Below are 13,646 nucleotides of genomic sequence, written 5' to 3'. Positions count from 1 at the left end.
GCATCAATGTGAGAAGAATCAGCCGCCGGGGCCGAAGAGGGCCGAAGAGAGAACAAGCGAGACCAAAAAAAGACGGGCAGGGCATGCTTAACCTCCAGTTTAAGTGGGTAAGCTGTTCTCTCTTCCCCTTCGCCTAACCCCAAAGACCGAGAGCCAATAATGGCGCGGCGTCTGCATGCTCGAAAGAACCGGCATCCCTGCATGTTAAAGGTCGACTAACTAAGGCAGGTGAGAACTGAGAAGAGATTAACTAATTTTACTAATTTCTTTGGTGACTCTTTGTTGTCTAGTGTCTCGACGGGCTGCGCGCCAATCACGGGACCCCGTTAGCCCCGATTACCACCTCATTAGCCCGAGATCTTAACAGCAACTCAATAGAGACTTAATGCGTAGATTACTATGGGCCGGGGATCGCTCCAATGAATAATAGTAATAATATTAGCCAAGGAATTGTGCTTCTCCCCCCTCCGACGGTCCGGCTTCTCTTCGTCGAACCAGCTCCCTCGCCCGCATTTATTTTTGGTTGCCTTTCTCGTCATCGGCATCATCGGCGCATCATACCCTGCAGGAGAACAGGCCACATGTTGCAGCTCACGTCGATTATGACAGGAGTGCCAGATAGAAAGAACTACACGACAGTGGACTAATTCCATAACGCCCCACTGGTGTAGAAAAAAGAATGTAAGAACGCAACGGCACATTTTTTATTAAGACAAAGGAAATAATGACAGGATTAGAGAAAATGAGAGAACCCTAAAATAACGGTGATAGACATGATTATGGGAAGGTCACCTCCTTGGGTGAAACAACCCGAGAAAAGAAACATTCAAGGAAAAAGAATGAAAAGCAGAGAGAAAGTAAGAACACCGAAAATGTGAGCCCGAACAAAACTGCATCGATTAGGAAACCCCAGCACCGACAGGCCATTAGATTCGCTAGAATACATTTGGTACTATGCAGGTCAGTCAGTAAGGTTTTTTTTTTTTTGCCCCTCCGGTTAATCTCTCCCACCTGACCCATACCCCATGGGTAGTAGGTCCTTATACCCCAAGTTGGAGATTCGATGAGATTTCGGGCCCTGTCAACAGTCCCTGGGGAAATGGTTGGATCACGCACCAGCCCATGAAGGAGTTATCCACGGCCGGACAATCTGGTGCAGGCCCCGCCATGTCACAAAAAATCGGCGTGGTGGGAGGGGGGGCAGCATTCCCGATGACGCTCCCCAAATCAAAAGTCTCGACTGACGGACGAGTCAGCGGCGCGCCCGGCCCTAGCACATGGAATGGTGACACGGTTGTCGTGGGGGACTGGTGATGGTGGTAGTACTGCCCGTACATTCTTTTATGCAGTCGACGCTGCTGGCACATCAGGCGCGAACGGCCTCGCTCGCGTCGAAAGTGGTCCGGGCTCACATGTCCTCGGAACTTGGCGGTGATTTTCGTCGCCTTGCCTCCTTTGGCGCCAGATCGCTGGCGTTGAGGTGCCGGTGGGTCCGAACACAGGATCTTCTTGTAATTCGCCTGCTTCCTGTACCGGGTTGTAGATTGGATGCCGTTCTTGACGGCCTCGTCGGTCAGGCGCCAGTAATTCACGGATTTTTTGCCGGGGATCGATTCCTCTCGAACCGCCTCGAAGCCCTGTAACACAAACGATGTAAGTCTCAATCACAATACGAGGGGGGAAATAGGTAGCGAATCTGTGCTTTTTTTTTTCTCCTCCTGTTGCTTCCGCTCCCCTCTCCCCCGAGCCTCTCGTTCCCGCGGAGATCGACAATGGATAAGGAGCAAATGAAAAAGGATTCAAGAGATACACACCGCGTTCATAGATAGGTTATGACGAATGCTATTTTGCCAGCCTTTGGAGCTCCGGTCTTTTCCCTTGGCCGTATTCTTCACAAACCAGTCATAGATGCCCTGAAGAGGCAATTTCATGCCCGGTGCATTCCGGAGAGCCTGGTAGATTAGGAGAGAATAAGGAGGGTCCGCGTTGGCTTCCTCTTCGGTGTCTGGGCTGGTCAGCCGGTCGAGGCTCGGCGTGGTGACAGCAGATTGAGGATCGCTGCCGTCGTGCCCGTCCTGGTAGGAGGAGATCGAGAGGGTGGACGACGGCGGCGATAAGCTCGCTGAAGCATAGTTCGGTCCAGAAGCCTCGGGCTGATTCTGGGGCGGGACGTGGGCGCGAGAAGAAGCGTACGAGGGGCCCGGATTGAAAGTACCGCCGTCTGTCTCACGTCCCCATCCTAAAGGGCCGTTGTAGTCGTGGGGACGACGCAGGCCGGGATGCAATGGAGCCGTGGTGGAACTGGGCGCCATGAAGGTGTTCGACCAGCCTTGGTCGTAGGGAAACATACGGGGGATGCCGTCCGCCACCGTCTCCATCGGGGAGTGAGATGGACCCATGGAGTAGCTTGGTGGGTGCTGACTGGGCATCATCGCCCCTGGAGCGCGAGAGCTAGAGCTAGAGCTAGAGCTCGTCCAGTTCTCGATGTCAGAGCAGGGATTGCTATGACGAGAAGTTTCCGCCAGCGCGCCATCGGTGCCGGACGACGAGCCGGATGACTCTGTTCGTCTCGGAATAAATGGAAGCGGAGTCGCTCGGCCAGAAGGAACCGGGCTTAGCTGGTAGTTTGGAGAGGGCGGGAAATGGTTCATCGTGTATGGTGCTTCTTTGTCGTTCGATTTATTTGCTGTTTGCTTTTGGTTCTGACAAGAGACAGACAAGAACTGTAGGGTCTATCCAACAGAAGAGGTCTAACCACGAGGAGGGGGAAGGGAGGGGGATTATCAGAACAACTTAAATGTGTTTGTACAAGGTTCGCCCATGCCAGGGATTTAAAAGGTTTTTGATAGTTGTAAGGTAGAAAAGAGAAATCAGGTTGGGCTTGGGAAATGAAGAGATTGAGGGGCTTGAACACCAAGAAAGTATAATAAGTAGACGAAAGTCGAAAAAAGAAAAGAAAATTGGAATGGGTAAAAAAAAAAAAAAGGGAGCTGCAGAATTTACAGAAAATGCAGAAAATGCAGGCAAGAAAATAAAATGGCAATTATTTGACCTGCCAGGGGAAGAGGCCTTTGTGATCTCTCAGAATAAGGACATTCAGTAGATCAATTTGAAGCTGTAGGAGTATGCCAGCTCAGTACGGCTGTTCTTTCTGGCTACAAACAGCCATGCATCTCACGCTCCTAACAAACAAATGAACGGTCTAGGACGTCTCAGTTTGTAAAAATAAAACCAAAATGGAGCCAGGGAAGGATAGGGAGCCAGCGAGCGAGAAAGAGACGAAAAAAGAAAAGAAAGCAAAGAAAATAGAAATTTATAAAAAAAAAAAAAAAAAAAAATTCGAAATCTCAAAAATTATAGAATATAAAACAGGAAATATAAAATGTATGAATCAGAAAAAGAATTCACCCATCATGTGCTCTGGGGATGTTGTGGATGGCGCTGGGAGTGCTTCGCTCTACTGCGGGAATGTGGAACAAGTCGCTATACAGGTGTGGCAAATAATTTCCCTGAGCCTAAACCGGAGGCTGGATCTGGTGCTACAGCGCAAGAGGGGGGAACAGCTGCAAATGACGAGAATTAGTGGCTACAACGCTCGACAGACGGAGAGGGTTAGGACCGGACCGGACGCCTGCAGGATTGACTGGTCGGCCTTTGGCACCGACCACAACTCAAGAAGACAAAGCGCCAGTGTTTCTGGGATTGCGAATTTCTGGCAGCTTCCTGGAGAGTCCTCAATGGTCTTAGGATCCAACCTGCAGATCCTCAAGCGCTTTCCCGCTTCCCCGTCCAGCCGGAACCGTGAAACGAGATGCAGACGGCGCGGTGGCACCAAGGCTGCTCCGTCACAGTCCCTCCTGTACCCCTAGTTCCGTGAAGGCAAAGGGCCCATCATGTAGCACCGGAGAGAAAAAGAAAAGATAAGACCTGAAAGGAAATGGAAAGTCCAAAAAAAAGAGGACCCTGGAGCCCCCGAGGGACACGTGACCATTCGAAAGAGCGGTGATGGCAAAAGCAATCCACCGTCGTTTGGAGGCAGGAATGAGACCCAAGATGAAGAAGAAGAAGAATCTCGGCAGGAAGTGAAAATAAGATTCAGATAACGGCTTCACACGTGGGGAGGGAGCGATGACAGGCGCATTATGTACTTGGACGACCGGCAGATGATACGTCTTAGCTTTGGGTGATCTCTTGGAGCATCCAATGTTGTAGCAAGTGGTTGATATTTCCCAGCCCAATGAGAGCGGAGAACTGGTTCTACTTCGACCGTGCTGGCCCAGAGTTCCGGATATCAAAGCCACACCCGACTCTGAGTTCAAGGGAATGATCCTCGTCGATACAATCATACAATATCAATGAATGACCCGGGAATGAAACTTAATGGAATGATAATAGTAGATATAATAAGAGACCATCCTGGCATTCGAAAATGAGGTCCCGGTGGCGGTCGTTACTTCCGATAATAGATCTAAACGAGGTCAAGTTAGCCGGGTCAGGACTTAGAAAAGCGAAATTGAATGGACAACTCACGCGTTTGAATTGGAAATGAAGTTGTAAGATTCCCTAGCAAATACGTCAAACTCGTCAGCGATTGCTCGTCATGGTGGAATTAGCCCGTTTATACACAACATACCTTGTCGAAAGTGCTCTTGAACCCTCGCTCTCTCTTAGCGCTATAGTCCCATTCCTTGTCGACAATTCGGAAAGCAATATCCTCATACGGCGGGCCAGCCATGAATCGAATGAGGCAAGTGTCTTCTTCCCCTGCTGCGGCGAAGGACTGGCCGCGTTTTCGCCCATGTTCGCGTTCTATGCGATATGTCGGGGCCTTCGCCTTGTCAATCAAGTCAGGGTAGAAGATGTTGAATTTGTAGCCCTGAACAACTTTAGGAGGCGGGTTGTCATGGTCGTAGTGGGTTTGGTTGTATTTGTTCCATTCGTACCCCATCTGGACTCGGTTGAAATACCGAGGCTTACGCGGTCGGTATTTGCTGGCCCATTGAGGCCGTGAGCTCGTACTCACAGCTTCCTCGCCGGTGAAGATCTCTTCGTTTTCGCTAACCCCCTTCGCAAGCTCTCTTTCATATAGAGCCTTTGTGGCCTGTGAAAAGTCTTCATTGGGGATGGCAGAGAAGCGAGTTGGTGCGGTGGCGACTGGCACATTCGACGTTTGATTCACGGGGGCAGCCGAAGACTTTTCAGCTTGTCGCTGACGGAGAGGAACGAAGCCCATCTTCAGGATTTTTTGACGGTCACGGGCCTACGAAGCTGATTAGTATGGCGGGTGATGGTAAGATAATACGGCGAAAACCTCGCCGCAGTCGGCATGACCTACCACTTGGTCCAAAAAGGCTGTCTCATCCACTATCTCCAGAATCTTGTCTTCCGGGCGGACCTGAAGCAATGGGTCGGGGTCAAGACCTTGGAGCTCTCGCTCATCCACTTGCGGCTTCTCCCCGGGAGCTGTTTGGGCTACAGGGGCTAGTGGCGCGAGTTTCGCTCGCACCGATTCCGCCTCCTCACGTTGCTGATCACGAAGACCTCGAACACGTTCATCTATGACCGCTTGGTAGACTTTCTTCAGCTTCGCGCGAGCCTTCCAGACCGAAAGGCTGCGTAGAAGTTCCTCCCAGTAATCGGTATCGATAGGTTCGTTGGAGTCTAATTTCCTCTTGACGCTGACTTCAAGAGCCTGGAGCTGCTCGTATGTCTTCGGACTTAGAAGTCGATTTATATCTGCGGCAACGGAGCTGAGAGCGCGCCCTTCAGGAGCGGCAGTCTTCTGACGGTCGCGACAAATGATTTTCATGGTCTAACAGGAAAGATCGGCCATCAGTCTCACACATTTCAACAAAGACAACGCCCGCGAAGTACGTACTTTCCAAAAATCCCTATTCTGCGAGTTTGATTCAAGGCCCAGGAATGTATCAATGTCCTTCTCCAGATCGCCCAATTGCGTCGGCGATAGCCCCTCGAAAACACCATCAGGATCCACCAGGTCGAGATCTGAGTCGGCAATCTCATCGTCAAGAGGATTCCTCGTAGGATCAATCACTCGCAAGGTCACCGTAAGCCAATCGATCGGTTTCGCGCGTCCCTCTTTGACCCGGATCTCCGCTTTCTTTTTGGCCTGTTTCAAGACAAAGATGTCTTCCTGCGCCACCCACTGTCGCTCTTGCTCATCCTCCTGCAGCTGATTGAGCCGCACTTGATCCCTCATATTGCGCGGTTGAGATTGCGATGGCCCACGTCTGTCGTCCCTCCACCTGTCAGAGCCATATCGATCGTTCTCTTCGTATCTGCGGGGGAGCTTCTGGGGTTGACGCGACGGTGATCGAGATCGGCTTCGTTTCGCACCTGACCTATCGGGAAGTCGCGACGCCATGGTGTATATACCGTCGCTGTTGCTGCAATATGTACGTGAGTGAGTGTAATATTTTTGTAGAGGATGGCCGACAAAAAACGGGGGTTGGCATGTGAGATGATGAAGTTCGAGATGTTTTCCAGAGCTGGTCCGGCCGCACTCCTGTTCCGGAAGGCTTAGCGGGGTCCGGCAAACCTTCCTGATCCAGCGCCCGCGCTCTCACTTCCGCCTGGGCATCGGCCGTTGCCTTTACAAACTACACCAAAACAACCACCTTGTGCTCTGCGATTTGGTATCACAATCCACTCTTACCCATCCCTATGAGCTGCTCTTAGAGATGTCCACGAAATGGCAGCGGCTGTGTCCTGTCAATCAGGGCGATTTGCCTCCAGTTCTCTTCAAATATTGTTTGACGTCAGACGGCTACGAGCTGTACATGACCGACCTTACCAACGTCTGGTCTGAGCATCTATCGCGCCAACAAATTCTGAAACGAGCAGAAGAAAATGCCACTACTATCGACCCAAGTGACGATGCAGAGCAATATCAGATGCTATTGCAGAAGATCGGCGATGCATTTCACAACGAAAAGGACACCCACGTGATCCTGAATCATGCATCGCCAGGAGCTGATAGCCTGAGACTAACGACGTCGACGAAACTGCCAAAGCCACTAGGGACGCTTGAATGGACGCTCTATCTCGAGCGAGAGCCCCAGTCCTCGTTGACGCAGTATTTGCTCCTACCGTTGGTAAGAACGGAGGCGGACTGGGAGTCGCGACAGCAGAATCTCATGGACCAGCTGAAGCGGAAAGATTGGATCCTTGGTAAACTGTTCGACAAGCTTGAGGCCGTGGGTGTCGATCTCAGCACTATCTTTCCGGGGGCGTCTGGTTTGCGAACGGGCCGGAAGGGCGCGACGCTGTCGCAGGCCGCCAAACACATCAGAGGCGTCGCACCTTTTGACGAACATGCGTGGCTTGAAGAACACAAACAGTCGACTCCGGACTCAAATCTTGCTGTCAACCTACTTGCGGAGCTCTCTTCTACCTCTGATGCTGTGGCACAGCCCGATTCATTTCATCCGCCTCCAGACAAATGGTGGCATGCACTGTCTGCAGCCAGTACCACCACACTCCCTAAGCGCGAAGACGTCGGTCGAGTCGACGAACCCCAATCTCCTAAGGATGCCGAAATGACAGATGCTGCAACCGTTTCGGATACAGAGGATGATGAATTCGAAGTAAGTCTGCTTGTCACATACATACCCTCTTAGCACCCTAGTTAAACTCGATTTTTCTTTCCTTAGCGACAAGACACGCCTCCAAGATTCAAACGCTCGAAAGACACCGGGAATAGCCCATCTCGGGCCAGGTCGCAAGAACCGGCACAAGAACCTGCAAAAGCGTCTCTGAACCCTTCTCCACGCAAACCTCCAACCAAAGCATCAACAGGTCTTGGGAAGATCGGAGGATCAAAGGCAGCAAGGACTTCGCCTTCACCAGACCATGGACCGACGACCACCTCCAAACCGACACATTCGTCGCCCACCAATAACGATGAAACAGACTCTGGCTCGGACTCAGATCTAGATGCAGCGCCTAGAAGACCGAATCCTCAAACTCAAACCACCTCCCCAGTCAAACCACGCGGCCTTGGGCTCGGACGTATTGGCGGACAAAAAAGGCCGGAGCAGAAACCGGACCCTCCCAAATCTACCCCTTCTGGATCCCCGATTCCAGAAGACAAGAAAAACGACAATCCCCACCCCCAATATAGCCCCCCACCTAAACCCCGAGGCCTGGGCACCATCGGCGGCAAGAGCAAGAAGAAAGAACCCCCATCTCCTCCTCCCAAATCACCAGCCTCGCCACAAACCAACATCGCCACCGACTCATCCCCCTCCCCTCCAAACCCGAAACCAAAGCTCCCACCTACAGGGCACAAAAAGCTCGGCGTCATCGGCGGCAGCAAATCCTCTAAACCCGACACCAAAACCACCCCGGCTGCTGCTGCTCCTTCCCATCCTCCCAGCGCCGACGCCGAAACCGAAACCGACGACGAGCTCGACGAACCCCCCATCAGACCCAAGCCAACCCGCTCGAAAACCAAATCCCCATCTCCCGACGAACAGAAACCTCATCCAGCTCTATCGGAACCACGCGCGAGCGAACAACCGCCGGGGGAGCCAGAAACAGAAGAAGAAAAAGCGAATCGAAAACGCGAGGAACTGAAACGACAACTAGAGGCGAAGGCGAAGGCGCCGGCGAAGAAGAAACGGAGGTTTTGATCTCTCTCGTTTCGTTTCGTTTCTGTCATTCTTCGTTTTCTTGGTCTAAATATTTTGGTTACTTGTATGTATGCGGGTGATCTATGCGGATTGGTCTTGGTTTTATTTACAAGTATCTATCTTGGGTTTATTTTCATGAAGTGATGATTTTGCATTGAGGTAGCTAGCAGACATTTATTTGGTAAATAGTATGGGTTCAATGGGGTGTTTTTATCTGCATGTGCAGTACACAGTGGCAGATGGACTCGATCTGTCTTATGTGTAGACACAGTTCCAGTAACAAACTTCGATATATATCGGTGTAGCGTTGATTTAGTAGATGAGAGATAATTTCAAAAGTGCATTTCTCATGCCTAGATAATCGCACAATAGTCGAAACCTAGTCGGTCCATGAAAAGCACGATAAATCATATAAAAATTATCAAGAAACTAGAAATACATGGGTATATTCGAAAGTAAAGTCCTGAACAGAAAAAGAAAAAAAGACAAAAAAACAACGACCACATTCCCACCCAGCCAATGACAAATCAACAGAAACTCAAAACCAAAATCAACCAGCCAGACCACTGCTACCCCCCGTACTCGCCCGAGAAGCAGCACTTCTCCGCTTCCCCTGCTCGCTCGGCGTAACAAGGCGCACCTTTTTAGGCGACATCAGATTCGAAGAAGAAGCGCCGCTGGGTCCTGCAGTGCTGATGGACGACGCGTTCGTTCCACCGGACGTGCCGACACTGAGCATGCCGCGAACCTTTTCAACCGCTTTGCTTTCACCCTTGGACCAGGCATCGCGCTTCACGAACCCGAACCCCGATTTCTTACTGACGGTGTCGCGTTTCTTGGACTCCTCTAGTAAAACGGTTCGATTGTGTTCTCGACGCGGGCCGGGGCCGCAGTCGTGCATGCAGCCTGGCGTGGCACATCCGCCTTCACTGGCAGCGACGTCATTCAACCAGGTGCTGACGCAAGCCATGTGGCCTCCGTGGCCGCAGCCTTGGCACCAGGTCCAGAGGGTAGAGCCCTTCGGTCGAGGGGGGCTGTAAGAGCCTAGGAGATTCTCGTCGATGTGCTGCAACTCTGCCGGGGGAATTGGTTCGGTCCGGAGAGAGGACTGGGACGATAGAAGGTGAGAGGTAGCCTCGGATTCCCATTCGGGACTAGAAGAAGACTGTGATGCAGTATGTTCCGCCACCCATTCCGGAGGTGGATCAAGGCTCATGCAAATGGTGCAGGGCTCTTGGGGGGTATTGCAACGATAACACCGGCGGTTGTCGTTCTTGGGGTTCTCATATGGCCGTTTGCACGTGAAACAAAACACGTTCATGTAGGTGTCGGCCTGTGTGTATTCATAGGTCGCCGGATAGGAGGGCACGCAAAGGAGTCGAAGTTCAGCTGCTTCGATATGCATCGACTGGCGGATGAGTTGATCGTTGTACGCCTGGTAGACAAACTCGCACTCTTCACTTGGGAGGATCTTTTCGGGGTCCCGAAAGAGGATGCGTAATTTCTGGAGCAAGTGAGCGGCAGTCTGAACGTCAACATGGGCACCACTGTGATAATGCCTGATTGCTTGTTTTAGTAGCGCCTCGGCACTCCAGGGCTTGACGTCTATTCCGTCTGGGCTGGTGGGGATGATAGGCCCATCGAAGTCATCGCCTCCGGTAGGTGTAGTCCATGGCACGGAGAAAAAGGTGCTCTCCTCGAGCTCCTGGTTTGGGGTTTTGAGAGGACTGGATTCCTTCAGAATGATAGGGGGGCTAGATGGTCGTTCGAGGTGGAGGTGACCGGAGTCTGCAAGATCTTCTTCAAAAGCCTCACTTTCTACGAGATCCTCTTCCCGAACAAGGCCAGAATCCAGCTTTGACTCCCCCCGCGCCCTGGACATGCCTTTGTTAGGTGTTTCAGCCGAGAGTTCATCCACAGGGTCGGGAACATTTTCTGAGACATCATACAGCCTCGTGGTAGAGGAGAACGACGTGCCCATTGATTTAGAGGGGTGTGAGCTCCCCGTGGATGCAGAGAACATCGGGAAACTCTCGGTAGATTCGTGACGATGGAAAGCTGGGGGCTTTGTGGTCTCTACAGGAGACTCGAGGGACAAGACCTTCTTCGGAACGGACTTATAGTCGCGGATAGCCGCTCTCTTGTCTTCCATTTTTTGGTCATATTCATCTTCCTCTGAGGCTCCTTTCCTATAGTCTGGATGACTCTGAGTGCGCCAGTCTGTTCTCCCGGCAATCGCGCGCGGTGCAGATCTCTGGTCAATCTCAGGATCTTGGGTTTCCGAGCCGAGTATTGCCCGAGAATGCGGGCTTTCGTCTGAAGAGGAACGACGCTGCTGCAGTTGAGCAATAGGACGAAGTTCGGCATCAGGCACGGGATACCAGTCGTTAGAATTCATGGTATCGGTGTTGGAGCTCAAGACGGAGGGCGGGAGCGGTTGAATGTTTGAGAAATCATTCAACGATGTCATGCGGGAAGCAGAGCTGTCGGAAGACCCAACAGGAGAATCGGGCAGAGGTTGCGCCAGAGGAGTGGTCATATTCGACGCGCTCTCGGCGTCTCTGAGTTGCTTCTTGGACCCTACGGGTTCCAACACCCCCTTGAAGAAGCGCGTTTTCAGTTTATCCTGTCTCCCGTCTTCTAAAGCCCGCGATTTTTCCACAGCTGCTACTTCCTTGGAGAGTCTCTTTGTGACATTGCGGGGACCTTTCTCGGCGGTCATTTGCCGCTCTTTGGCTTTCATTTCAAGTTCTTGCATAGCGGCAAACTGGATGATGCGCCACGTCTGGGCCAACTTGATCAAGGAGGCGTCTTCTGCGCTCTCCGCATTACGGGTCAATGACTCCAGGAAGCCACGAGAACTATCCGGAAGCACCCCGTCAAAAGCACCAAGCAGTGGGGAGTAATTACGGGCCAAGTGTTGAAATACTTCTTGGCTCATTGTGGCACCGGGGATGCGTCCGGTCATGCCCTGTTGATACGGGCCAGGCGGCTTGATTTTTGCCAGCACCTGTTCAAGCGGGAGGACCGGGTTGAAATCAGTTGTACCAGGAGGGGTACCACCCAATGATTTGGAAGGCCGAGCGCTACTTGTCGACTTGCTATGTCGGTGGCGGAACGACGCAAAAGAAGGTTCATCCAAAAGGTCGTCGGCTGGGCTTTGACTAAGCACCTCACCGCCATTACTGTCTTCCTCGTGTTGATGGCCTACAAATTCGGTGGTGCTGAGGCCCAATGTGCTTCGCTGGGGGCGCTTCTGGACGAATGCAAGCACATCGCCGGTGGGGCTCCACGCCACAGCACACGTCGGTCTTTGGTTGACCACCTGGGGTGCGTAGCGAACATCGGTCTGAGTGAAGGCACCGGAATCGCCGGCCGTCCACAGCAAATCCTTCGAATGCCAGAGCAGATCAGCGGCGTGCGAATCATATCGATCGAATTCACGGAATGGGATATGAGGTCGTCGAAGGTCCCACAGATGGATGCGCGGATCTTCTTTGTCATAGGAAGTCACCACCTGGGTAGACTGCCAGTCCCCGGTGCTCTCCGGCTCTCGAGCCCAGGACGGTGGGCGCCACCGTACGTTGAGCACCGCCTGCGGGGTCCGAAATTGAAAGGTCGGCTTCTGCCTTCGCTCCGCCGAGGAAGAGAAGTCCCACACCTTAACCTGTCTATCCGTGCCGCCGCTAATAATATGTTTTCCATCCGGGTGCCAATCCACCGAGAAACAAGGCCTGTCATGGGCTGTGATTCTCATTGCAGGAGCACTAGTCTTCCGAATGTCCCACAGCTGGATGGCACCACTGTCCGTGGCGGTTGCAAACATGGACGCGTCACTAGGCGACCACCGAATATCTCGAATGGCATCGCTATTCCCGTTGAAATGCTCCTTGCTCCCACAGACCGAGGCGCCCCGCTCTATGGAGGGCACGCGCAAGTCCCACATTCGAATGGAAGAATCCTGGCTTCCGGATAGCAGCAGATGCGGTCGATGCGGGTTGAAGGCCAATCGGTGGACCTGACGATTATGCCCCTGAAACCGGCAATATTCCAGGCCGGTCCGGTGTAGATCATAGAGCACAATGCGGCCGTTAGCGACGGCGGTAGCGATGATCCGGTCATAGGTGCCATGTGACCACTTCACGTCCCTCACCGTCAGCTGGTCCTTGTGTCGCGCGGAGAGCCCGCTCCCCACATGGTGGGTAGAGGAATAACTGATGATGGCATTGCGGAGATTGAATTCTTCGGACAAATGATCAGGTGAGACTCGAATGGTTTTGAGGATCTCTTTGCCTCCGATTACTGCATGTGTCCGTTGGGGGGAAATGTCCAATGCCGCAATTGGTATTCCGGTCTTGTGAGTAACCGTCTGTGATGTACCGGGTCTAGGTAGGGATGTTAGAACAAGGTTTCTCAACCATGGAGGATTGCGTGGAGCTCGAGCATTCTACTGTGTAGGTAAATTCACGAAGACAAAGAAGCTCCGCGCGGAGGGGGAGTGATATCCCGCGGGAGTCCAAATAGCAAGAAGGGGAGATACAATGAAAAATGAAAAAAAAAAAAAAAAAAAAAAAGCAAGCGATGAGAAGAGGAATGAATTTGGAGCTAATAGAGATTTGCTTTATTCTCCCCAGGGTGTCAACAAAGGAAAGGGGAGTGAAGGAGGACGGAGGCGGGGAAGCTATACAAGGACTTGGACCTAGTAGGGCGGGGACCGGCAGACAGGTCTGCACGTCCCCCTGGAGTTTGCGGACTGGGAGGTCTCGACCCGGAAAAGAAAGGCTGGGCAAATCTTGCCAGGGCACTGGCAGCGCGGTTGGAATACTTGTGACCTTGTTGCACGGGAGCCGGGGGGGGAGGGGGAGGGGGAGCTGGCGAAGAGCTGCCTCGAGGGGGCACTCGAAAAGAATCGGACATAATTATTCCTCCACGACTTAACCCGATCAGGGTCGCAGCCCCATGGTCGCCAACGGGTCCCGGGAACAGAGCAGA

The 13,646-nt window shown here is 52.4% G+C and overlaps 5 protein-coding genes across 5 annotated transcripts; 2 read left to right on the top strand and 3 right to left on the bottom strand.

The window, feature by feature from the left end:
• Positions 1 to 1,227: 1,227 nt before the first annotated feature.
• On the bottom strand, positions 1,228 to 2,651 carry LDX57_001014 (uncharacterized protein; the record flags this gene model as incomplete). The annotated part of the gene is made up of 3 exons (XM_046082656.1): positions 1,228 to 1,240; positions 1,336 to 1,637; positions 1,815 to 2,651. The coding sequence occupies 3 exons, from the start codon at positions 2,649 to 2,651 to the stop codon at positions 1,228 to 1,230; spliced, it is 1,152 nt and encodes a 383-aa protein (XP_045938613.1).
• A 762-nt stretch (positions 2,652 to 3,413) lies between these two features.
• Positions 3,414 to 3,869, top strand: LDX57_001013 (uncharacterized protein; the record flags this gene model as incomplete). Its single annotated transcript, XM_046082655.1, has 1 exon — positions 3,414 to 3,869. The coding sequence occupies one exon, from the start codon at positions 3,414 to 3,416 to the stop codon at positions 3,867 to 3,869; it is 456 nt and encodes a 151-aa protein (XP_045938612.1).
• A 581-nt stretch (positions 3,870 to 4,450) lies between these two features.
• LDX57_001012 (splicing factor cactin) lies at positions 4,451 to 6,385 on the bottom strand (the record flags this gene model as incomplete). Its single annotated transcript, XM_046082654.1, has 5 exons — positions 4,451 to 4,468; positions 4,531 to 4,563; positions 4,634 to 5,260; positions 5,336 to 5,812; positions 5,879 to 6,385. The coding sequence occupies 5 exons, from the start codon at positions 6,383 to 6,385 to the stop codon at positions 4,451 to 4,453; spliced, it is 1,662 nt and encodes a 553-aa protein (XP_045938611.1).
• Positions 6,386 to 6,701: 316 nt separating this feature from the next.
• On the top strand, positions 6,702 to 8,654 carry LDX57_001011 (uncharacterized protein; the record flags this gene model as incomplete). The annotated part of the gene is made up of 2 exons (XM_046082653.1): positions 6,702 to 7,607; positions 7,674 to 8,654. The coding sequence occupies 2 exons, from the start codon at positions 6,702 to 6,704 to the stop codon at positions 8,652 to 8,654; spliced, it is 1,887 nt and encodes a 628-aa protein (XP_045938610.1).
• Positions 8,655 to 9,204: 550 nt separating this feature from the next.
• On the bottom strand, positions 9,205 to 13,571 carry RTC1 (WD repeat protein; the record flags this gene model as incomplete). The annotated part of the gene is made up of 2 exons (XM_046082652.1): positions 9,205 to 13,039; positions 13,342 to 13,571. The coding sequence occupies 2 exons, from the start codon at positions 13,569 to 13,571 to the stop codon at positions 9,205 to 9,207; spliced, it is 4,065 nt and encodes a 1,354-aa protein (XP_045938609.1).
• Positions 13,572 to 13,646: the final 75 nt, after the last annotated feature.

Source organism: Aspergillus melleus (genome assembly GCF_016097325.1).
Source record: "Aspergillus melleus strain CBS 546.65 chromosome Unknown contig1, whole genome shotgun sequence".
Taxonomy (NCBI): Eukaryota; Fungi; Ascomycota; class Eurotiomycetes; order Eurotiales; family Aspergillaceae; genus Aspergillus; species Aspergillus melleus.
Note: the sequence above shows the minus strand (reverse complement) of the source record. Positions and strands in the feature narration are given on the sequence as shown.